The 24567-nt window shown below is 41.5% G+C and overlaps 1 protein-coding gene across 1 annotated transcript in view; it reads right to left on the bottom strand.

Moving 5' to 3' along the window:
- Positions 1-5145: 5145 nt before the first annotated feature.
- The window catches only part of LOC121865656 (ecdysone-induced protein 78C-like), a 49827-nt gene continuing 30405 nt past the window's right edge, over positions 5146-24567 (bottom strand). Inside the window, exons 2-9 of the mRNA XM_042365182.1 lie at positions 13392-13531; positions 12957-13098; positions 11944-12149; positions 10539-10686; positions 9790-9953; positions 7227-7406; positions 6570-6775; positions 5146-5286 (exon numbers count right to left, since the gene is read on the bottom strand). Coding sequence (XP_042221116.1) covers positions 6584-6775; positions 7227-7406; positions 9790-9953; positions 10539-10686; positions 11944-12149; positions 12957-13098; positions 13392-13531 — 1172 coding nt within the window. The 3' untranslated portion in view covers positions 5146-5286; positions 6570-6583. The remainder of the gene's footprint in view (positions 5287-6569; positions 6776-7226; positions 7407-9789; positions 9954-10538; positions 10687-11943; positions 12150-12956; positions 13099-13391; positions 13532-24567) is intronic.

Below are 24567 nucleotides of genomic sequence, written 5' to 3'. Positions count from 1 at the left end.
TACTGACAAGGTTCTGGCCAAATCACATGAGAGAGAGAGAGGAAATCTTCCATTTTTTGTCCTTGTCACTATAAGCATTATGACAACTGTTTAATGTTAATTTTACAGCCAACAGCTTGTAGTGGATTTCTCCCCTACAAACGCTGTTTGTCGCTGCATAGCCGACCCCACGAATTCCCCCGTGTATGCCTCGTGGTCTAGGTCAACCAGCGCCGCCCACGGAGCGGGGGTCAACTACTAAGCCATGCCAACCCCCGCTATTTAAGACCTGGCCTCGTGGTGATCTCTCTCTTTTCTACCTACACCAACCAGCCAGCAACACCTCCTCCTCCTCCGCCTGCCTGGCGGCCCTCGCTCCCGCCGGCGAACATGGCGACCCACAGGCTGGTCCTCCTCTGAGCATCCTCACCAACCAACTCTCTTCTTCTAGCTACAGCCGCAGCAAGCTACACCACCTCCTCCGCCACTGCCTGGCGGTCCTCGCTCCCGCCGGCGAGCATGGCGACCCACAAGCTGTCCTTCTCTGAGCACCCTCACCAACCAGCTCTCTCTACATCACGCTTGTAACCATGCTGCCTTCCCAGCACCAAGCTGCATTGTACATCCAATACAACATGTATACAGAGGGCACATTGTGAGTTTTCTTTCTCCATCCCATCCTGAGTGTGAACCAAACAACCTGTTCCCCACAAGCTCCTCTATGTCAAGGAAATAATAAAGAAACAAAAGATGATTATATCTATTTATTAAAATATAACTTAGGTCTTCACATTGCTTACAAGGTTACAAAGAACATAATATCAGTGGGGGAAAATTGAAGTCATATTAACAATAACAAAAGTAATGGCCGCGTCCACATCGTTTCACAAATTTCGCTTCTCATTAGACTTGTGATATGAGGTAATCAGCCCTTTATTGAAGTATTTTTTTAATCACCTTAATTTGCATATTATTATTAACCTGATTAAATCAAGGATAAATAAAACCGTCTCACCTGGTCTGAGGCTAACAACTAATGGCTATCATTATTAGAGTCTAGAAGCTTGTTCTAAATCTGCCGACACTAGCGAACGCATGCCATCTGGTAAAGCTCCATAGATCACAGAAGGTAGAGGTATCCAACACAGTGGCTTGTGGTCGAATATCCCGGGTCATCACTATCGCTGGTCGACCATAAAGGAGTGTATGTGTGTGTATTGTGTGTGTGTTGTCTACCACTACCTTCTGCTTACCCTCAGAGATAGGAGAGTATCCGCTGAGAGTGAGAAGAAAACGAGAGTATTTTTTTTATTTTATATTATTTTTCTCTTATTTATTTGTATGGAGGGGAACCTAAGGGAGTCAATATGTACACATGGTAACAACATAACAGCTAGTCATATAATATTTATAATCCACTTGAGCTACTCCGAAGACAGAAGATTGCAGCGTCCCTGTTAACTTATATTTAATATTTATTTTACATCCTAAAATTTTTCGATGCCTTTTCATAATGCCACAAGTTAATTCATGGTTTTTAATGCCCATCATAGTGTCCATAAAGACATTAAAAAAAAATTATGCATTTTCACCTGAACTGCTGGGGTAAAAATGTCATTATAACTGGAACGTGTTTATTATTCTTAATTTGGGTGATGATTTCTTGTACTGTCCCTCAAACAAATGTAAAATGACACCGATGTTTTGAAAACGAATAGTAGAAAATGTGGTTCACACTCCTTACTAATTCCGACTATCCATATCTTTAGTATGATCTTATTTAATATTTAATAGTTTTCAGTATTAAACTTTTATGTTATAACCAAAAATCCATTATATTACAGAGAGAAAAATTATCCAGTGGGAAATCCAAAACAAGGGCACGTTTTCTGGACTGCATCCCATTTTCTGTGGCCATCAATTAATTGAAGGGAAGACTGCAAACTCTGGCAGTACGTGGGAGAGTGGACCACCCCCTCAAGATGTACCCGGTCCTAACACCTTGAACCAACACCACCTCTGAGCCTAAACATTTATCTTTGCATATGCTTAATTCTAATGCATTACAGTGTGAACCGAGTAATAGACGCGATGTTAGTCTATCTATACTACGGTAGATAGCATCGAAGTCCAGAGCTGGAGCCAGGTACAACTTGGGAACACCGTCCACAGTCCTTCACCCTTAGGGTGTGTATTAGACCTGTGCCTGAAGTCTGAAGTCACCGCTGATTGGTTCACTGAAGGATCATGAGGAAGTTGTGGTGTCTGGGTTATTTTAAAGTCCTGCTAATTCAATCTCAAGCGGAAACTCAGAATTCGGAGGTCACCACTCACCAACTCTTAACAAATATGAAACATGCAGGTACTTGGCCAGACTGTGGCGACGGGCAGCAGCATCCTTGGAGGATTCATCAGCAATTCTAAAACACTACCAAGGAATATACACAATATAAAAAAAATCCATTTCCCATTAGCGATCATCTGAGAGGCAACGCCCCTTGGCCACATCACCTGCAGTCCAACCTAATACCCTTTACCCTTTTTTATCGTTAACAAAATAATCTATCTCGGTAGTGTTGTTGGCTTGGGGGAATGTTTACAATGGTTTTTATGAAATGTTTACAGTGGAGAGACCCTTGCACTCATCTAAATAACAGTACTGAAAGAACCAGTGGAAGTACTCTAACAAGGTACACTTGAAGGTATCTGTGACGGCACTCGGAGACTGACCTACTACAGGGCTTCTGTCAGCCAGTCAAGAGGTCTCTCACGTCATGTCCTCTTGGCCAATCATGAGGATCAGCAGCATTCACTCTTTTCTTCACCTGTATGACGTCATTTTATCGACACCAATCATGAGCCTTTGATGCAGGGATGATGTCACTCTTCCTAGCCATCATGGGACTCGGACCATCCACTTTGTTCACATATGTTACATCACAGTACTCAGGAGCTGAACTACTGTACATGCCTCGTAACATGAACGTTACCTGAGTGGCATAAGACAATTGCATGTGAGGGGACACAAGGATAGACCACGAACTGTAGGAGTCATGAGAACTGTGTCTTTGCGACATGGACACCCGCACCCTTGGGGCAGGTGGTAAGCTAACCTGTCTACTGTATGTGCTCTTGTGTTGCCTTGTACTGCGGGTAATATTCATGTTTAAGCAATATTCTCTAAATGCTCTCAAGAAAAAGGCCTGTTACATACATAGGTTTGGTTTATCTGCCAAACTTGGACATTCGAGAAAGCCCTTAAGTGGTGAACGAGTGTGACTAAGACCTTAGTTGAGGTTTTAGAATTCATCACTAACCTGTGCACCTACACAATATACTCCACAGGGTGAGTGCTTCTCTACGCTTCCTCGGCTGTCTGGTACTACTCTTGATAACAAAGGCAAAGTGTGTGTGCGTGTATATATATATATATATATATATATATATATATATATATATATATATATATATAGTATTCACAAAAAATAAAAAAAAATTCTTAACCTCACTGAATGGAAATGGAACACAGAGCATGGTGGTGAAAGTATTCATAATTTGTTGGGCGTCCTTGTAGACATTTGTGCTGAACTGCTGCTTGAGGTAAGTTGCCCGCAAGAACCCTTGTAAACAGTTATCATTTTCCAGACGTGAGGCAGCGAGAACGGGAGGTATAGAGAATAAAGTAGCACGTTAACTTAGCGTCAGGATGGCTAATGAGACATTAGCACGAGTGGCAACAGAGCTAGTATTAGGAGCAATAACACTATCAACAAAAGTACCAGTAGCAGCTGCGGTAACATTCTGAGCTTCTTCACTACGCCACTACACACCAAGCCTCATATAGTGTCCAGCACCACCATCGTAAAAATTTTTATATGAACCATAGTGTTTTGTGAACCTCTAGAGGCATCCTGTGATAGTCTTCATCAGCTGCAGTCTTGCTGACTGACTGTGAGGATAAAAGCTAAAATATTGAGGGGATGTATGATAATTTCTCATATACCACCATTAAAGCGCAAACTTTGATGGTCCTTGAAAAATTCAACCATCTCCTTACTGACTTTGTCGTCAAAACTAATAAAGAGGACAATTTATCCTGGCTTGACTTTGCTTTATCGCCATCCCACTCCGTCTTGCCACTTGTCTTGGTATCTAGATACACACTAGACGCCACCAAGAACACAAAAAATACAATGAATATTGGTAACACAATCAAATGGGTGAAAATTACATCCTCTTCCAGGAAGATGAGGCGTGGAGCAGCATAGCAGTGGAAACTCCGTTTTCAGGAGAACTCCCTCGACCACAGAGCCAGAAGGGATTCAATCGAAACCCAGTTTTTTCCCTCTGGCGGCACTAGAGGTAACCGTAAGACTCAGAAACTCTCCAGGTGCAACAAAGATCCATTCTGAATGATCAGGTCTGCCGAAACATTTCAGGCTCCACCTTGAAATATCTTGGCCCATTGGTGAGGTTCAGAGTTTATCTCCTGGTCTTCAGTTTTATTTGGAAGTCACTTGAGGACCAACTTTCGTCATCTACGTCTCCTCTTGAATCCGTCTGAAGCTTAATGCAGTCCATTAAAGTTATTAACTACGTACTCACCAAAGTCCCTGGAAATCCAAAACTTCAACTCTTGAAGTTTTGAGTCCTGTAGACTTCCATAAACCATTTGGCAGTCATTGGGGAGGTGGATGAAGGAGGCTAGTGTCTGGATGTAGATGTGTCGAGATTTGTCACTGGCCATGCAGATAAGTCCAGGTGACATCAAAGAGTCTGGTGACATGACACAGTTGCGCTTCACCGAATGACACAGCTCTGTAGAACTCCAAGTGACAGAATCAGAACTGCAGAACCACAGACGACAGAGAACTACAAAGGTCCTTAAAGGTGAAGACTTGCAGTGCTCCTGATGACACAGAACTGCTTTACCTCTGACCCAGGTCACTTGAGAGTCTCCTGGTCACAGCCTGGTTATATGTGTTGGTGTGATGTTGTTAAAGTTCCAGCCGCTATTGTGAATTCCTGCTGCGTGTTGTGAGTGGCAGCTACTGGTTTGCTGGTTGTGAGTGGCAATGTTTGCTTATGTACTGCAACTGCTGGCTATGACAAACAGTCCCTAGTTGTGAGATGCAGTTTCTAGGTTACGATGAGCTGCTGCTGCTACTTGTGAGAGGCAGCTGCTGACTGAGTGGCGACTGTAGTGCTTGGCGGTGGCTGTGAGCATAGCTAAGATGAGGCTGGGGGTCCACACACTTGGTCCACCGGAATGGGGGTCTGTCACACTACCGCGAATAATTTACTCTCCTGAAAGATGAAAACATAAATTATAGTACGTGGGAATGTTTTCATTTTCTAGTAAATACAAATTATGCATTAGTCATTTACCAATTTATCTATCTAGTTTTTAATAATTAATTTATTTTCTAAGATTACCAAATGAATAGTCAATAGAAATGAGATTTTTCAGATACACAAAACAAATACATTTAAAGTTTGGGACAGTATCTATGGCCCCCCCCAAAAAAAATTATCAACGAAGCATTTATTAGTTTGTTTTGTAATATATTTAATTGAATTTCTACTCCCATTAAGGAATAAACAGCAATAGAAGGAAGAAATAAACTAATTTAATTGAACGTTTACAGGAAAACTAAATATAAATGTTTAAATATTGATAAAATTAGTTTTTTGATTATTTAGCAGAGAAGAGAAAAAAATTAGTCATGTTACAAATTCATTATGAGGAGAAAAGTATTTAAACCAACCTTGAACCAGAGAGAAAAAAAAGAGGGGAGAGGGAACAAGGCCATAAAGTAAGAGAAGAGAGAAGGAATAAGGAAAAACATAACAAGAGTAAAAAAGGGGAAAAAGAGAGACAGGGATATAAAGTAGAAAATTAGAGAGAAAATACTACATATATAGGTTGAGAATATGGAGAAAGAGACCAATAAACTGAAAAGAGAAAGACTACAAATAAAAAAGAGTTGGAAAGATCACTTATAGAGAATGAGAATAATATCAGAAAAAGACATAAAAGAAAGATAGAAAATGGAAAGGCAGCAACACACCAATAAACTAGAGAAGTCATGTATTCTTCCTCCCTCTGCTACTTTCTCCTCTTACTTTCTTTCCCACCTACTCTCCTAACCCCCTCACCTATCTTCCCTACTTTCTTCCAATGCTCTATTCTTACCCTTTTCTACTACCATTGCCCTTCTTCTACCCTCCCAAAGTTAGTTACCTCTCTCTCTCTCTCCCCCTCTTTCCAATCCTCATGCCCTTCCCTCACCTTACTTCTCCTCACTCACATCCTTCCCTCCCTTTCTCAACCACTTCCTTCCATCCCCTTCTCACCCACCTCTTTCCCTCCCTCGCTCCTCCTCACTCACCTCCTTCCCTCCCCTTTTCACCCACCTCCTTCCCTCCCATTCTCACCCACCTCCTTCCCTCCCCTTCTCGCCCTCCCTCGCTCCTCCTCACCCACTTCCTTCCCTCCCCTTCTCGCCCTCCCTCGCTCCTACCCACACACCTCCTTCCCTCCCCTTCTCACCCACCTCCTTCTCTCCCTCCCTCACCCACTCACTCACCTACTATACACTGCTCATAAAAGATCCTCTTCACACTTGGGAATGTCGAAGATTTCAGCAAAGAGCGGCGGCAGCTTAAGTCTGGACCAGTTTGAGCGGAACCAGTTGAGGTGTTCGTGGTGTTTGGCGCCAATCTGTCGCAGCTCTGGCATCTTCATCACCACATTGGGGAAGAGGTGAGTCTCGCTGGCGTGGTTTCGTCCCACCTGCAGGGGAAGGAAAGAGAATATTAGTGATTGGTGAAGTAATAGATCCTAATTAAGGGAAAAAGGTGAAGTAACTATTCAAAAGGGAGAAAGGTGTAAGCATTTTTGTTTTATCAGGGAGAAAATGGGATATAATTACCTGTATTTAGAAAAGAGAGAGAGATTATTGGTTGTCAAGGAGAAAAATAATGTAAACATTGGCAAAGGGAAAATCAGGAAGGATGATACTTTCTCTATACCAACATTACTACTTTTTTTAAGGATGATACTTTCTCAATACCAACATTGCTACTTTTTATGGATGATACTTTCTCTATACCAACATTGCTACTTTTTATGGATGATACTTTCTCTATACCAACATTGCTGCTTTTTTATAGGTATATTCAACAATCTTTTATTTCTACTTTACCAACTCTGCTACTTTTTACATGATAACAGTCGACCTCACCTGAACCCTGAGAGCTTCAATTATCTTATCTTGCTGCTGTTCAATGACCTTGCTGTCGGTAATACCCGGTCTGTCAGCCGTCAGTAGCACCACCGCCGTGAAGAGTGCCAGCTCCGTGTCGTTGAGGTTTAGGTTGTTAAATGTCAGCGCGAAGTTGAATATAGTGGACACGAAGTCTTGCTGTTATGGGGAGAGACGAGGAGGAACATGAGAGATTGGGGAGTTGGGGAAAGTACAAGTGTTGGGGAAATAAGGGGTGAGAGTTAAACCTGACTTAAGACTTGGGGGATTGTTGGAGGTGGGGAGGAAACAGGTGTTGAGAAAATATTTGTTTTGGAGGTACTTGGAGGGGGTGAAAGGGACTAGGAGGAGTTTGAGAAGGATGGCTGCAATCAGAGTCACTGTCATGGTCACGCTGACTGCTGATCTAATTAACCAATGATTCTTATTAAACTCCACGACTGCAAAACATGAGTGAGTTAGCGATCCCTGAGAAGACGTGTTTTTCCCCATAGACGCTACACTTGTGTTCCCTCCCAGAGTCCCGCCTTTGTGAAGACAGTTATCAATGTGTTGTTATTCCACTTTCTCCTGGGAAGCTCAATCTTGAATTAGTCTGTGTAATCAACTCAAGTAATTCGCCAGACCTTTGTCAACCGAGGGTCATCTTTGAATGAGTAACAGTTAGTTTGTTTGTAATTATTGTCATTGCGTGAGTAGCGATCACTGGCAACTCGGGGGTATTTATACCCGTGCATCGCCAGGGAAAGCGTTCCCTGACGCTGCTCCAATGTTTCTCCAGGTCTGTTTATGTGTAGCCATTCAGTTAATTCGGTCAATTGTAGTGAATATCAGTGTTCATCAGTGTTCATGCTTTGACAGTTGAATTGTCATTCACCCAGTGTAAGAGGTAATATAACGTAAACATGTCTGTCGTCTAGACAAGAGAGTTGTTTGTGTTGTCATGCTTCCCAGTCCGTTCCCTGACGCTGCTCCAATGTTTCTCCAGATCCCATTGTGATTCTTGCATCGTTCAACAACGGCCCCGGATGTAGTAGATACCCAGCAGGGACCATATATGAAACCATGGCACCGATGCGGCCTGATTAATGTGCTTCACTGCCTCGTTGGGTCAGACCCCAGACTCGCCATGTGTCTGGCTACTACCGACCACACAACCGTCGTGAGCCCTAGTGCTCTACCCTGGGTTATTCCTTGGAAGTATATGTCCACAGAGAGGGTTGTAACATGTATGTTAGGGATAATTAGTTGGAAATGATTATCTCATGTTGGGTAGTGGACCCCTGCATATGCTAGTGTCATTATTAACGAGGATGTTGAGTAAAGTAATCTACAATGAGTGCCATGTACTATGTATTGTGTGTAGGGCCAAGGAACTGGTCCTATTATGCCAGGTAATGTAACACCAGTAATGTTGTGTGCATTAAGAATGTAAGATCTGAGTAATTACTGTTGAGTAAAGAAATAAGAAAATAAGTAAATAAGAAAATAAGTAAAGAAGAAAGTACTGAGTCTGCAATAAGCCCAGGAATTGAGCCTGGTAGTTATATGAATAATACTATATCTTTTCCCCTTTGATTTCATATTAATAAATTTGTTCTTAGAGTATTTTAGGAGTATTCATTTCTCCCACAGTATTTTACCTTTCTTTCTGTCCAAGTGACTTGATACCAGAATTACCATACCCATGTGCCTAGACCCTCGACCATGCTACCAAAAGAATGTCCATGCTACCAAAAGAATAGGTGACAGAACCAAGAGAAGTAAGTAAGTATGAGGGTGGCGTAGATACAGTGGAAACACGCGCCCTCACATTGGTGGCAGCGGTGGGATTCGAACCCACGCCTCCTGAGAGACTGGAGGCGTGGGTTGCTGCACTGGCAGCGGGCTCAAGTTGGCAACAACACGTGCTCGCTCCAAGCCCATAGACAGTGCAAACAGGCACTAGCCAATCCATTGTTTATCATGATGAAATGTATTAAATAAAACATGTATATGGAGCAAGTAACAAGATCACTAGATTATAAAACGTTGTTGCTGCGAGACTAAGGTTAGGATATAAGTACCTCTAGCAGTATGCCCCACAGGCAGATGTGAACAAAACTAAATGTAAAATATGTGGCCAGACATATGGCCACGCACTCCAACACTATGTCTTAGACTGTGAAAAAATAAAACCTTATAGAGATAGATCCAAGCACGCTGTGTATGCAATGGCACAGCACTTTATCTTTGATGACAATATAGCTGATATACTAAGGCTGTATCCACACTTCGCATCTAGTACCTAATCAAAATTCTATGTACCAGTTTAAACAAACAATGTACAGGAAATTCTCTGTAACATTCATTGTCATGATATCAAAATCACTGGGGTCTGATAAACATCCCTTTGTGGCCTGTACTCTGTAATCCTTTTCGTGCTACCGCTCACAGGGTGAGTATGGGGTGCACAATAAACTAGCTGCTGTCTGTGGCAAAATTCAAATTCAATTCCCCTTCACACCCGAAGTAGCCAGGGAGACTTTAGCCCAGCACTCACATCGAACATCATCTCCATCTGTGTCCTGGTGACGTAGGAGCCATCGCTGAAGGTCAGGGTGTTGTCTAAGGAGCTGACCATCCTGCTCACGTGGGTCAGCCAAAGCTCCAGGAATCCCACCTTGATCAGGATTAGTTGGTCATCCTGCGACAGCTCCGAGAATCCTGGAAAGGTGAACACCAATGTAAAGATACTGGTTTATGCAAGGTGGTGAGTGAGGATATTGAGGGGGTGATATATATAAAGTCAGTGATGCAAAGATACAGCAGTGCATGATATCACTGATGAGAAGATACATGAGTACACAAATTCAGTATTGCAAGAGTACAAGTATACAAAAGGTCAATGATACAAGGATAAAATAGTATACATGAAATCAGTGCTGCAAGAATACAGGAGTACATGAGGTCAGTGAAGCAAAGATTACAGTGACACATGAGATAAGTGATGCAAAAATACAATAAGTAAAAACCAGTTATTTTTTTATACATGAAAATAGACCACAGAAGGGATATAATACAAAACAGTGAAGCTTGACAGTGTGACCTATTCTTCTCTTAACAAGTTAGCCTCTCCTAATATACAGGGGAATATTTACAAGTCAAGCCATGATGCCAACAGCCTTGTGGGTCTTTTGGTGTCATATATCTTAAACAGGTTGAGATAGATCTATACTTTATATGTATACTAAGGAGTTGGTTAAGCTAGGTTAGATTAGCGTCACCTCTCTCTTTCTCTCTCTCTCTCACCTGGAACTCTCTTAGCAAACTCGACGACGCGTTGTATTGAAGGTGTCATGAACACAGCGAAGGTCTGCCACATACTGATCTTCTGCTGCTCCAACGCATCCATAGTTGAGGAGGCCGCCTCAGGGTCACTGGTCACCTCGGACGTATTCTGCCGAGGGTCAAGGAAGAGGTCAATTCAGGTCAAGTGGTAGTTAAGGGAGAAAATGTGATTTGTCATATCTTCATAATTTTTTCACTAGCATCCATATAGATCATACTTTAATATTCCACTCATCCATACATCATCTGTACCAGAATACATGAAACACACACAGAGATACAACAGTACACACACTACTTTGCTGTCACTCAGAATCGAGTATGACGATCATATGGCTATGATAAAATTATATGAGTTATTATGGATGTCACCTTCCTTGGTGAGTTCTGAGGTGACTAGAGAGGCCGATACTGGACCAGCAGAGTAGTTCACAGATGTTGCACATGTGGAGGGCTACATCTAGTGCGGGAGGGGCGGCGGCAGCGTCTTTCCGGCGTTGGTGCTTGTTTGCCTCTGTTTTCAGTTGGGCTAACGCAAAAGTATTGACACCTTCTCGTGTGGTGCTCCTCCAAGTGTTACAGTGTGGAGTAATCGTCTCCCAGCGTTATGTTTACTATTCGTTAGGTGACTGTAAACTAGCTGCTTTGGCAGTCTACTATCGTCCATATGGGTAACATGGCCACTGGCCTGTCCAACGTAGTTGATCATGGATAATGGTAGCCTCGATGCTCCTACAGTTGGTGTCAGAGAGAATACTGGCATGTTCTCTTGTCTTCCCAGCGAACTCGGAGGATGAAATATAGACTACGTTGGTGAAAGTTTTCAAGTGCCTAGAGGTACCTCCTGTATGTGACCCATGTCTCGCTACCATATAGCAGGGTGGGGAGGACCACTGCTCGATATACGTGGGTATGGAGTCTACCAAAGGCTCGAGATGCACATCTGATCCAATGTTGAATATCTTCGTCGATGTCCGCGGTGATGGACAGGTGGGAGCCGTTCCCCGTTTATCTTCCCTTGTGTTCTTATAAATATTGACAATGGAGGCGTCTTTAGGAGCTTGGGAGACTTCCTCCTATTTCCATATATTATCCAGGAGAGAGTGGAGACGGCTGGTAAACAGAAGTCCTCCTGCTTTAAACACTTCGGCTAGGATATCATCAGGCCTTGAGGCTTTGTTATTTTCCATCTGTTTGATGGCAGTAGCTAACTCATCCAGAAATGGAGGATAGCTGAAATGGGTCAGCTCTGAATACTGAGGGACCTGCTGGGTAAGCAGGACACACACACGCACGCATGCACGCACGCACGCACACGCACACGCACACGCACACACACACACACACACACGTTCATCCTACTCACAAAAATTATGGGTTTCCTGACAAGTGCTCGAGTTTTCTCCTCAGTAAAGGCGCAGTTGGCGTGGTGAGCCTGTGAGATGGTGAGTATGATGTCGTAAATGGCGAGCTGTTTGTTCTCCACCTCCCTCGACACCACCTCAGATCCCTCGCCCCGTCCATCTCCCTCTCGTTCTCGAGACCGTTTCGGAACTCGACCATACCGTACAGCTGTTGGTAAATGAGGTCATCATTAGGGAAATTTCATTTGGAGATCAGGTCAGAGTAAAGTTATTTGTGAGGTTTCAGGTCAGGGTAGGTCATGTAGAGTGTTGGGTAAAATAGGGTTGTGTAAGTTACCAGGTCAGGACAGGTCATATGGCGTGTCAGGTCAGAAGGGAATATAGGGTTTCAGGTCAGGTCATGTGGAGTGTCAGGTCAAGGAAGGTTATATAAGGTATCAGGTCAGGGCAGATCATGTGGAGTGTCAAGTCAAGGAAGGTCACGTAAAGTATCAGGTCAGGGCAGGTCATGTGGAGTATCAGCTCAGGAGGGTTAGGTAGGTATCAGGTCATGGGGAGCGTCAGGTCAGGAGGGTTTAGGTATCAGGTCATGGGTGAGTGACAGGTCAGGAAGGTTATGTAAGGCTTCAAGTCAGGGCAGGTCATATGGAGTGTCAGGTCAGAGGAGATGATTCACGGTATCAGTCAAATCCTTCTTCAAAATCCACAAAAAATATAAAATAAATTTCTATGAACCTCCAAACCCCTTAATTTAAAACCCACAAACCAACGATACCATCATTCCCCTTAAGCCATTCTAACATTTAGCAAAATCTGTCTATTTTCTCATTTCATTTTTCTAAACTCTAACTACATTACTTATTAAATTATCGATGCATTTAAACATCAATAATAAGTATATATTCCCCAAACATCACGGCATTATTTTCTATCAACAATTAAAATTACAATAATGAATAATGTAATACAATCCTCTATGTTAGTCACCATTAACTTAAAACATCCCGGTACTTACAATCTCTGGACATGCCGACAGCCAAACACTTCTTGAATCGACAGTACTGACACCTGTTCCTATTCAGTCTGATCACCAAACACTTTCCGTCCCTTAGGCATCTGTACTCGATCTGTTTCTGAATACTCCGCCGGAAGAACCCCTGTGAAGATGTTTTGTATTAGTATTATTACAGAATGATTATTATTAGTCACCAATATCAGAAAAATCACAAATAAATTGATATCATATATAACCAGTAATTAGTTATCTAATTATTATATATACATTGCAGATTATAACAAAAAACTATATCATAAATATTTTTTTTTGTAAAACGAAAAGAAGTAATACAATATTTTCTTTAATTACATTGGCATAAAGTATGGAGCTACGAGCATACACAAATACTACACTTATTAAGGCTCTCTCTCTCTCTCTCTCTCTCTCACCTACCTTACACCCCTCGCAAGACGTGACGCCGTAGTGGTACCCTGAGGCCTTGTCACCACATACTTTACACGGGACAAAGTTCTTGTTGGTGGGCGTGGCTGTGGTGGGTGTGGGCGTGCTATCCGCTGCCTGGTAACTCTGTTCTGTAAGGTAAGACGACACAGTTAGGTGGTTCATTGTTACTGAGTGAATGAAAAGTTCTGTAGTAATAATAATAATAATAATAATAATAATAATAATAATAATAATAATAATAAATAATAATAATAATAAAAGTAATGTAAGAGCTCTCTCTCTCTCTCTCTCTCTCTCTCTCTCTCTCGTGGTGGTGGAAGATAATTCTCCTCCAATGTGTCTTGTGAACTTTGAATATGCTGAAATATATTAAAGGACCGCAGGTGAAAACTGGTTGATTGGAGACAACCAGCCAACCAAGACGAAGAGGAGGAGGAGATATCCTGAGCTCTATGCCGCGATTATTAGATATCACGATAGGAAAGAGTTGTGCCACTGGATATCTTAACCCCTTGTGTACAATATCTTAACCCCTTGTGTACGATATCTTAACCCCTTGTGTACGATATCTTAACCCCTTGTGTACGATATCTTAACTCCTTGTGTACGATATCTTAACCCCTTGTGTATCATATCTTAACCCCTTGTGTACAATATCTTAACCCCTTGTGTACCATATCTTAACCCCTTGTGTATCATATCTTAACCCCTTGTGTACAATATCTTAACCCCTTGTGTACCATATCTTAACCTTCTATACGATGTCAACCCTCTGAGTACGATCTAATCTTTTGAGTGATGTCTTCACCCATTGAGTACAATGACCTATTTCCTCAAATAAACTGACAAGGCATTCAGTGAGTTAAGTCATCGTAGTCATGTTGGTACTCTCAGTGTGTGTGTGCGTGTGTGTGTGTATGTGTGTGTGTGTGTAAGCATTTCTACACTTGTTGTTTCAGCTATACTAACTTTTTCCTGTCGCTTTCTACACTGGTCTTGCAACATTCTCTACCCCTGCCTCTCTCTCTCTCTCCCTCTCCTTCTCTCCCCAACCCTCATTTCTTCGCTTTCCTAAATTTTTCTCTTTTTACTTCTTACAAAAAAGGCAAAAATTGCGAAAATATGAAAAAAACCTATATATATATATATATATATATATATATATATATATATATATATATATATATATATATATATATATATATATATATATATATATATATATATATATATTCAGCACAAAGCATGTATCTCAGTAAGTGCCCTGATTAAAATGCTGACCAGGCAGATTTGACCTGACCTGGCCCTGATAGGATTTCCTATTAAATGAAGACATAAAAACACATCTGGCTGGTTCACTCTAAGACACGAATATAGCCTTTCAAATCACGTCGAAATTGAGACTTTATCGTTGTCAATACATATGTTCTTATTCACAGTTCCAGAGAAGGAAATACTACTGGACGAATTTGTGTTAGTCGGGATACTTGAGTCGCTAAAACAAGTGTGTGAAGATGAGGTGTTGCTTAAGACTGATATAGAACAGGTGAAAAGGCCTGAAACAAAGACCCTTACGTCTATACAACTTTCTAATGGTATACTGTGTAACTCACCCCCCCACCCCGACCACACGCACACACGTACACACACACACACACACACACACACATATACGCACACGCACACACACAGGAGAAAACAATATATTTCCCTAACCGTAAGATTATGTCATATGCCCAAATAAAAAAAAATGTCCAGGTGTAGCATAGTTGTGTAAAGCGTCTCCAAAAATCCTCATGAACCAAAGCGGGGAACTGCACAATACCCACGTTGCGGTCCCAGTGTGTGTGGTATATACTAAGGTGCATTGAGCCGAAGAGTTGGGTCGTGGTGCAACGTTTATCCCCTCCCCCCCCTTCTAAACACTGTTCCTTCAGCGAGATCTCAACACCACCTTCCTTTCCTCTCGACACCTTCCCTCCCTCACAACACTCTCCAGGGAGATTACAATACAATGGGTGGGAGGGAAGGATATAAATGTGATCCTGGCTGGTAGCAGACAGCTGTCGAGGAACGTTTGATAACACCTCAGCCTACGTAACATTATATCGTTTGTTTTTTGTTTTGTTTTTACCTGAAGGAGGAACGTTGCCAGCTGGTGGTCTTGTTCTTGACGAGGAGAGGAGGGGGAGGGGAGGGAGGGAGGGAGGGAGGGGAAGGGGAAGGGAAGGGAAGGAAGGGAGGAGGAGGGAGGGGAGGGAAGGGAAGGGAAGGGAGGGGAGGGGATGGTGCTCCTCTATGGTTGTCATCACCTGTTTCAATATTGTCTTTATATGGTGATGTTATTAGTGCTTTTCATTGGCTGTGAGTATTTCCATCGACACAACTGTTGACCAATGGTGGGATTTTTACCTCCTTGTCGCCTCTGATTCAGCTGGAGTCTCTCTGTGTCTCACTGTCATCCCTATTAACATTCAGTCATTGCCATTGGTGGTTCTGTTGTTGATAATGATACGCGTTGTCATCCGACGTGATGTTTATCCCTTTCCCCGTTAGCTACAGCTGTTACTACCTCTAGTGAATCTGTTAACAGGACAGGATATTACTGTTTCCCTGGTCTCCTTCTGCCTCATCTCCTACTATTATTAATGCATCTTATTCCCCTCCTGTTATTGTGTACCTCCTTTATTATCTATTCAATTCCCTCTTTATAATCTCATTCTTCGTATTATAATTAGATTAACGAATTTCTATACCTCTTCATCATAGATGTAAAGGTTTTCCAACGAGATATTTACTCCTTCTGGTCTGATTTTCTTATTTTTGTTATCAGAATGAGAATTAGTTGACTTTACAGTATACCCCGAGGCTAAAGGTCACCGCTGCATGATATACATACACCGTGAATGTTAACGGATGGCAGAGTGAAGTTATGCATTACGGCATACAGTATTCATGATGAGATGCAGTGAACCCTTCCGGCGGATTATTTTTTTTTATGTCAAATGGTTGAATCGAGTTCCTCTTTCACCACTGTTAATATGCATACACCGTCTATGTAAATGTTGAACTATTGTGAATTTACGTGAGGATTTTACTGAATATCTATCTATTTATCTATCTATCTATCTATCTATCTTATACCTATCTATCTATCTATCCGGAAAAAGTTGATTTACCAAAGACACTACGCATAATGGGAAAAACTGAGTATCTAAACTAAAGGCAAAAAAGACAAAACTTATTATTTTAGTTACCCAATAATATAGAAAATGGGCATTTTTTTCACTCCCGTTTTCTTCTACAGTTTCAACATGGACTTGGTTAATATCTCCTCATACCCCAAACCTTTTGACGCTTCCCTTCTAAAACAGAAATGAAACCACACTAATATACCCCCAATGTACTAAATTATATTAAATCTTTTGATGAATTTACAGCAAGTTACTGCAGCAATGTATCACTGTATATGTAGTATATACAGGTAGTGTATGGTGAAAAATTGGTCGGATTTAGACAGTTAGATAGATAGATAGATAGATAGAAAATAGATAGATAGAATGAGAAAGAGACCATGGTATCCTAGTCCAAATCCCAGTACTATTCACCTCTTTGTAAGACCATTGTGGATAAGCAGGAGAGAAAGCGAGAGAAAGAGATGAGAGAGGATGAAAGAAAGCGGATAGAAAAATAAGAAAGCCAATAGAAAGACATGGATAAACAACAGAGAAAATGAGGAACGAATGAGATAGATAAGAATGTAACGGAGGATAAGACGAGTGAAAGAGGAAGATAAACAATGTGAACCAGGAAGAGGGAGATGAGGGAAATAAAGAATATATAAGGAAGCAAACTAGAGAGAGAGAGAGAGAGAGAGAGAGAGAGAGAGAGAGAGAGAGAGAGAACCCGAAATAAACTGAGAGAAACAGAAAGAGACAGACAGACAGACATAAATAAAGAGACAGAAAGGGGGGGGGGAGTGGATAAACAAATGAGAGGAGAGAAAACAAGTGAAAGAGAGAGAAAGAGAACGCCCTTGGGAATTGGCTGGAGGTCAGAGTAAGAAGACCCACCCTGGGCGCTGCAACACTGCCAGGGAGAGCCACAGACACAGAGAGAGAGAGAGAGAGAGAGAGAGAGAGAGAGAGAGAGAGAGAGAGAGAGAGAGAGATAAAGGTCATTCTCTTACATAATCTGACCAGGAAATCAGAGTAAAAAAGTGAAAAGATTTACTGGGAGATTACAACAATTAACTCCGCAAGTGTAAGTAAGAGACTACAATATATAAAATGTTTACATATGTGTTCTATATCCTATACTTAATATATGTAATATATCTTAACTATATCCTGTTTGAGTTGTGAGCCAAATAGTGATGATAATTACCTGTATTAACTCTTGATGATAATAAAGGCACAACATGTAATTGATTCTTGGCTCACCTGAAGATTAGACATCCCAGCTTATTTCACCTGACGATTGATCAGCCTTATCCTAATCTAACCGAATCTTCAGGATAAATCAATTGAAGGGCTAATCTTCAGGTGATCCAATAAATCAGTTGAGAATTATCGTTCTAATTCGTTCTGTAATTTCACACTGCGTCATTTTTATTTGAAGTAAAGATTCCTCGGCCACCTTACTCTCAAAGCCTTAAGTTGTCCCCTATCCTGAGTCAACATGGAACCTCTCATCTAAGCTCATTCACTTAAGTTGATGACCATTATGGCGTCAAAATCACTCCGAGACTCTAGTTGGTACAATTAATCCTCTATAAATGACTGAAGAATCCGTATTTGGTGTGTTGTTTGTTTTTATCCCGTTTTGATACCCGGTCCCGGATTTTTAAAAGTTCGTGAGTAAAAATTTCCCTCCAAGTACTTGAAAATATGAAGAAAAAAAAATTATTCGAATATTTACGTTACGAAACAAGAACGGAGATTATAATGACTTTAAAATTCCACTGTGTGCTTTCTCTTACCCACAGTCATGAGGAAAGAATTAACGAAAGAATCTTTGAAGAATCCGGATCCAGGGTGCCATTCGCCCCAACCTCCCTACCACCCTCCCTCCCCCTCCTTACTCAACCGTTCGGATACCTGATCTGTTTTGGCTGTCAACATAGACTCAAGAGTCTTTCATGGTCTATGATGGTGTGTTAGTAGAGGCTGAGAAGGTTCACTTCTTGACCATGGTTTGGTTCATACGTTCAGTAGTACTCCTGAGGAAGGTGCTGACTCGACCGCTCATTGCCCCTGTATGTACGCACGCACTGACCAAGCTAGCTTATCTCTCTCTCTGTTCTATTATATTGTGTCTATATACTGAATGTTTACAGTTCATTATATAGTCTTAGAGCGAGTCAGTCGGAGAAATAATAAAAAAAATAATAATGGCACGCTAGGGAAGGATCTTGCAGTAATCGGTGTAACCAATCAAGGATGATAGGAATTGTACAACGCTCGTACATCCGGCAACGTGAGCAGGCATCCCGTTACCTCCGGTCATTCAACTTTCATTGGCAAGACGTAAAGGCTAGAGTCGCCACGTGTACCACAGGAGTGTCGACCTTGCAGTTTCTACCTCTAGTGGGTTAATCAAATCTTCTTCGGAAATGTCATGTATGATAACTTCCACGCAGGGCTGTGTTGCTCGGTTGTCGCTGCCAGGTGTAAGATGCTGTGATTAGTTCTGCCTCATCCACCATTGGGCCGGGATACAGACCGTAGTTGAGGGTTAAATGGACGTATATCACACAAGAGAAACAACGAGACGGAGGTGAGACATGAGGAAGAAAAGAGAAAAACAGATTCGTAAATATTGTTCAAAGATCCCAAAGAAGTTCAGTACATATTTAACTGACTATCTTGTGAGGTGAACTGAAGCTGGTGTGTGTGTGTGTGTATTCAGTACTGCATTTTTTTTTTTAGAACGTGATTGCTTAAATCGTTTGAGGCTTATTATAAAACAGCCCACATCAACTAACCTCGATAAATTAATTGTTTTATTGAGGGAAACTTTGATCAAGAAACCTGACATTACACACACACACAGTACCTGCCCCCACCCCCCTCCACACCTGGTAAACGCGGCCACCGGTAAGAAAAAAAATCCTTAATGAAATTCTCAAGAAAACATAAAATAATCACAAGCGTCTTTACACCTTTGCTAATTACCAACTTTTAACTTAATCACTAATTATGTAGTTATGACGTCAAACGCACCTCACCTGCTTGTGTTAATTACCGACTACGAGGTTAACAACTGAAAATCATCCCTATTCTTCGTAAAAGTTTATCATATTTAACGACTAATTCAGACACAGTTGAAACACTATACCTTTCTAGACTAAACAACACTGATATATTGAAGTAAAGACCAAAGACCAGAGGTTTAAAGTACCGTTCACCACGTCTTAATCTCCCCACCAGTCACACATTTCTCAATTAAAAAAAAACAAAAGCAAAAAAACACAATAATTCTCGGCCACAGCTTTTTTTTTTTAATAGGAGGGGTTGGTGGCCGTTATTAGTAAAGGTTCATAGCCATAGCTTTGGGATTCTTGGTTTTTCCTAATTCCATAGACGACTCCCGATCCCAGCCCAGAGTACTGATGTGGCATGGAATGGAACCGGTCGGCAGGCTACTGTAGGTGCTGAGGTACACACACACACACACACACACACGCGCGCGCACACAGCATTCTTAAGGTACACACGTACAGTACATAGAGACTGGGTTATTCACTGTATTATCTATTACTGTTATAATTATTAGATATTTCTTATTCATATCAGCAGTTATATCTTCAGTATCGTTTTAATGGTAAATTGTATCACATTCGGTGGTGAATAATAATGATGATGATGATGATGATGATGATGATGATGATGATGATGCACGGTAACCAGAATCAAGTACAAACACACACCTAAATAACCATAGTAATTACCTCCATTTCTACACACAAGCCAGCACCATCCAATACCAACACGCCCATTCCCATAAATCACTTGCCATCAAGCTATCTTCTCAATCACTCACACCGCTGCTTACTAGATGCACCAACTCCCACCGCCCACCTGAGTTACAAAACAGTTTTAAATAATCTTACATTTCACATTCTCTCAATATGGCCAAAGCACCTTAAGTTCTTTTCTGTTCTCTGCATGATTCTGTTTCCACTCCCCTGTCTCCTAGTTATTTATGCATTTTTTATTCTCTGTATACCATATATACATAAACTAGTAATAAATATAATATACTACGACCCATAAATAGCTGTGTGTTGTAGTAATGTAGGTTTCACTAATAATAATAATAATATTTCCTAAACACACGTAGCGTCTTGATACACCCTGTACTGTATTGGTCACCACACCAGATTCATTTACAGTTAGGGAATAAAATACTGTATCATACCATCACGGTGTAAACATCAGAAGCCTCGGTTAAAGAAGTGTAAACAGTTGCCATAAATGAAACGACAGATTATTCTACTAGTTGGTAAATGTTTGGCAACGAGAAGCCATTAAAATAAATACACAAAACTTTGACGATGAAAAACACTGTGTGAAAATGATGTTAGATTGACGTTACTTTGGTAAACTTTGGATATACTGTATGTTAATTTTGTTTTATGTAATTGGAAAATCTCCCCCGAAAATGTAACGTTATTAAAGGAAATACTAAACTACAACTAATAGTAACATACTAATACTACTACTACTACTACTACTACTAATAATAATAATAGGTATATTCCGTCCATTCCTGTCGTTTCCCTCCATCGTTAAATGTTTCTCTTACCCCTTAATCCAATCCATAGACAAGAGAGAGAAACAAGATAGATAGATAATTGCCTTATAATATTTGCCATATATCTCAACTTGTCTCAACATTACCCTATCGTTTTGTTTTGTTAAGTAGCTGTGGCATCTTCTCTTTTACCTTTTACCTGTCCCCCCCCCCCTCTGCGTTAAGGTCTCTGCACACCTTGATCCATAAGTATTCTTTGTTCATTTTAGAGAACGAGAAAAAGAGAGGGTAGAGAGAGAGAGAGAGAGAGAGAGAGAGAGAGAGAGAGAGAGAGAGAGAGATAACCAACTGTGAAGCAATTTACTGTGGAATATATTAGACATTCAATCGCAATTTTTATGTGTTTGAGAAAGTCACTGATGGGCGTGGTTGGGTGTGGGCGTATTTGAGAACTAATGTAAGCTTTGTTTGGATGTGGGTGTAGACGTTGTTGGATTTGGGTAGGGTAGGACGTGGGCGTGGTTGATCATAGCCGTAGTTAATTATAGAAAAAATAAAAAAATAGATTGTTAGTGGGATGGATAGGAAACATTGGTTCGTAGTTTAATATATATATATATCAACCATCCCGTGAATGAAATTGAACACGTAGTTGCATAATAAAGAAATCGCTATAGCCGTGGTTACAGGAAAAAGAAAACGCTTCCTGTATTTGAAAACGTAGTTGAATATTAGGATTTCGTATGGAATTGAGTATAGGTTAGTTGACGTAGTTAATCACGTAGTTTTATAATAATGAAAATCTAATATTATTTTTACACTTCATTTAAGGAAACACCTGGACGTGGTTGAGCCAATGAAGGAGCGAAAACAAATTACGTATTCGGGTTTTTTCCCTGAGTGGTTTTGAGGAGATCGCTGAGCGTGGTTAGACCCCCCTTGGTTGGGTGTAAAAGTAAGAGGCAAACTCGTCGTTGTTTCGTAGGGTACAAGAAGCTGTGTTTATCTTGAGTACGTCTCTAATAACGAAGGTTTATTGTTCGTGGTGGTGTGTGGTAACTGAGGGGGGGGAGGAGGACAAGAAGGAAGGCGAGAACTTAATGTTTTCTGCTCGACGAGTTTTTGTCCACACAAATACTTTCTTTCCTTCGGTTCATTTATTTTCTCTTAGCTAATAGAACATCGTCTCTCTCTCTCTCTCTCTCTCTCTCTCTCTCTCTTCCATTGGCCCGTAATAGATTTTTCGTTAATTTCTTGTCGTCTTTTTAAAGTTCAACAACATTCTTTACCAAGTGACTGTAAATGTAATAATGAAGTGTGGAATTAAAATTATGTATTCAATAAAGGGTTGACTTATATTAAACCAATTTTATAAGAAGGAAACTGTTTCAGGGAAGAAGAAGAATGATGGTATGGTAATTTTACAACACTGTAAAGGTCCCATCGCGGTTACGTAGCGGTTAACGAAGACTTTTGAAGTAAAAAAAAACATTGTGTTCCGTAACTGGGCGTTTATCTCCAGCTCGTTTACTCACCTCAGAATTCATCCTTCTCGTGTGAGGGAGTGGGGAAGGAGGGAGGGAGGGAGGGAAGGGAAGGAGAGGGAAGAGAGAGAGAGAGAGAGAGAGAGAGAGAGAGAGAGAGAGAGAGAGAGAGAGAGAGAGAGAGAGAGAGAGAGAGGAGAGAGAGAGAGAGAACTTAGAAGGCTTTCATATAACGACGGTGTGATGTCCTCCCCCCCCCTCTTCCTTTCCTGTCTTCGAGGGCCAAGATTATCAAACGAGTTCTGACACGTCATCCTTACCGCATGGACAAGCTGGTACAGGCATGCATGGCGGCTAGAGTACACGTTGAATGGCAGTGTTGGGGCATACATGACAGCTAGAGTATACGTTGAATGGCAGTGTTGGGGCATACATGACGGCTAGAGTACACGTTGAATGGCAGTGTTGGGGCATACATGGCGGCTAGAGTACACGTTGAATAGCAGTGTTGGGGCATACATGACGGCTAGAGTACACGTTGAATAGCAGTGTTGGGGCATACATGACAGCTAGAGTAAACTTTGAACGGCAGTGTTGGGGCATACATGACGGCTAGAGTACACGTTGAACGGCAGTGTTGGGGCATACATGACGGCTAGAGTACACGTTGAATGGCGGTGTTGAGAAATACATGACAGCTACAGTACGCTTTTAATGGTGAAGAAGAGACTCAGGCCTTACAGACGTATGCAATCCTCAACAATAAATGAAAAAAAAATCGACGTAACTTTGATTAATCTACACAAGTTTGTTATCCAGAAACGTCAGTAAAGAAATAAAAAAAAAAATTCCTCAATTCACTTCACGCAGCTACTCTTCATCACATCCGTTCATGCCAGTGTCAACAACTTCTTAAGAAATACAATTGAGCTGAGAGCCACACCCCGCGAGCCAGCCAGCCAGTCTTCCCCCTCTTCACCCAGTTCTCGGCGCGTCCCGTTAACAAACACAACAGGTGCGTGTGTGTCTAGCTCAGGGAAGCACATCCGCTCCAACCCGCAAAACTACGATACATTCGACGGTCAGCTGAGCGAAGAGGGACCGTAAATGGACAACGGTAGTGCTGGGAGGTTCCGTTGCCCGTCCATTGGGAAGCAAAAGTGTGTTATCGAGAGAAGGAGGAGGGTGTGTTACTGACGGTGGGGCTGACGAAGGGATGGAATGTAATAAAATGTAGCTTTGGTTATAATAATAATAATAATAATAATAATAATAATAATAATAATAATAATAAACGGTTTATTAATAGAGTTGCAGCCGGTGGCTGAAAATATACAAACTTACATTTGATTTAGACACAATGATATAATATGCGTTGAATACATTTACAGGGCTGTACCGTACATAAATCAGGAGTTGTTTATTATTTTAACAATAGATGGGATGGTGCTATTTTTATATCTATCAGTGCGGGCTCTTATGGGCTGAATTTTGTTGCAGTGGCAGGCTGTGCGAGGTGGACTGGGGACTGTCGGTGGCAGGAGGTGGCGATGGCGAGGATGGTGCAGTAGTCCCCTGCCAAACCTTGCTAGTGCTTGGTGGTGGAGGTCACTGAGGGATGGCATTTCCAGGGTGGAGAGAGCGTTGTTGTAGCCAGAGTAGTCTGCGCCGAGCATGATTCTGCAGGCCCTTTTCTGTACCTTCTCGAGCTGGCGTTGTTGGGTAGAGTTGAGAGAAGACGACAAGGCTGGTGACGCATACGTTAGTTAGTGGAGAATAAAGGCGTTGTAGATAATCATCAACTCTGGCGTGGGTGCCCCAAGTGACCTGAGTCGTCGTAGCATGTAGAGTCGGTACGAGGCTGCCTTGATTGTGTTGTTTACATAGGCCTTCCAGTCCAGTTTGTGGTCTATAGTTACACC

This window comes from Homarus americanus, unplaced genomic scaffold (genome assembly GCF_018991925.1).
Source record: "Homarus americanus isolate GMGI-L3 unplaced genomic scaffold, GMGI_Hamer_2.0 scaffold38595, whole genome shotgun sequence".
Classification (NCBI taxonomy): domain Eukaryota; kingdom Metazoa; phylum Arthropoda; class Malacostraca; order Decapoda; family Nephropidae; genus Homarus; species Homarus americanus.
This window is presented reverse-complemented; position numbering and strand designations above follow the sequence as displayed.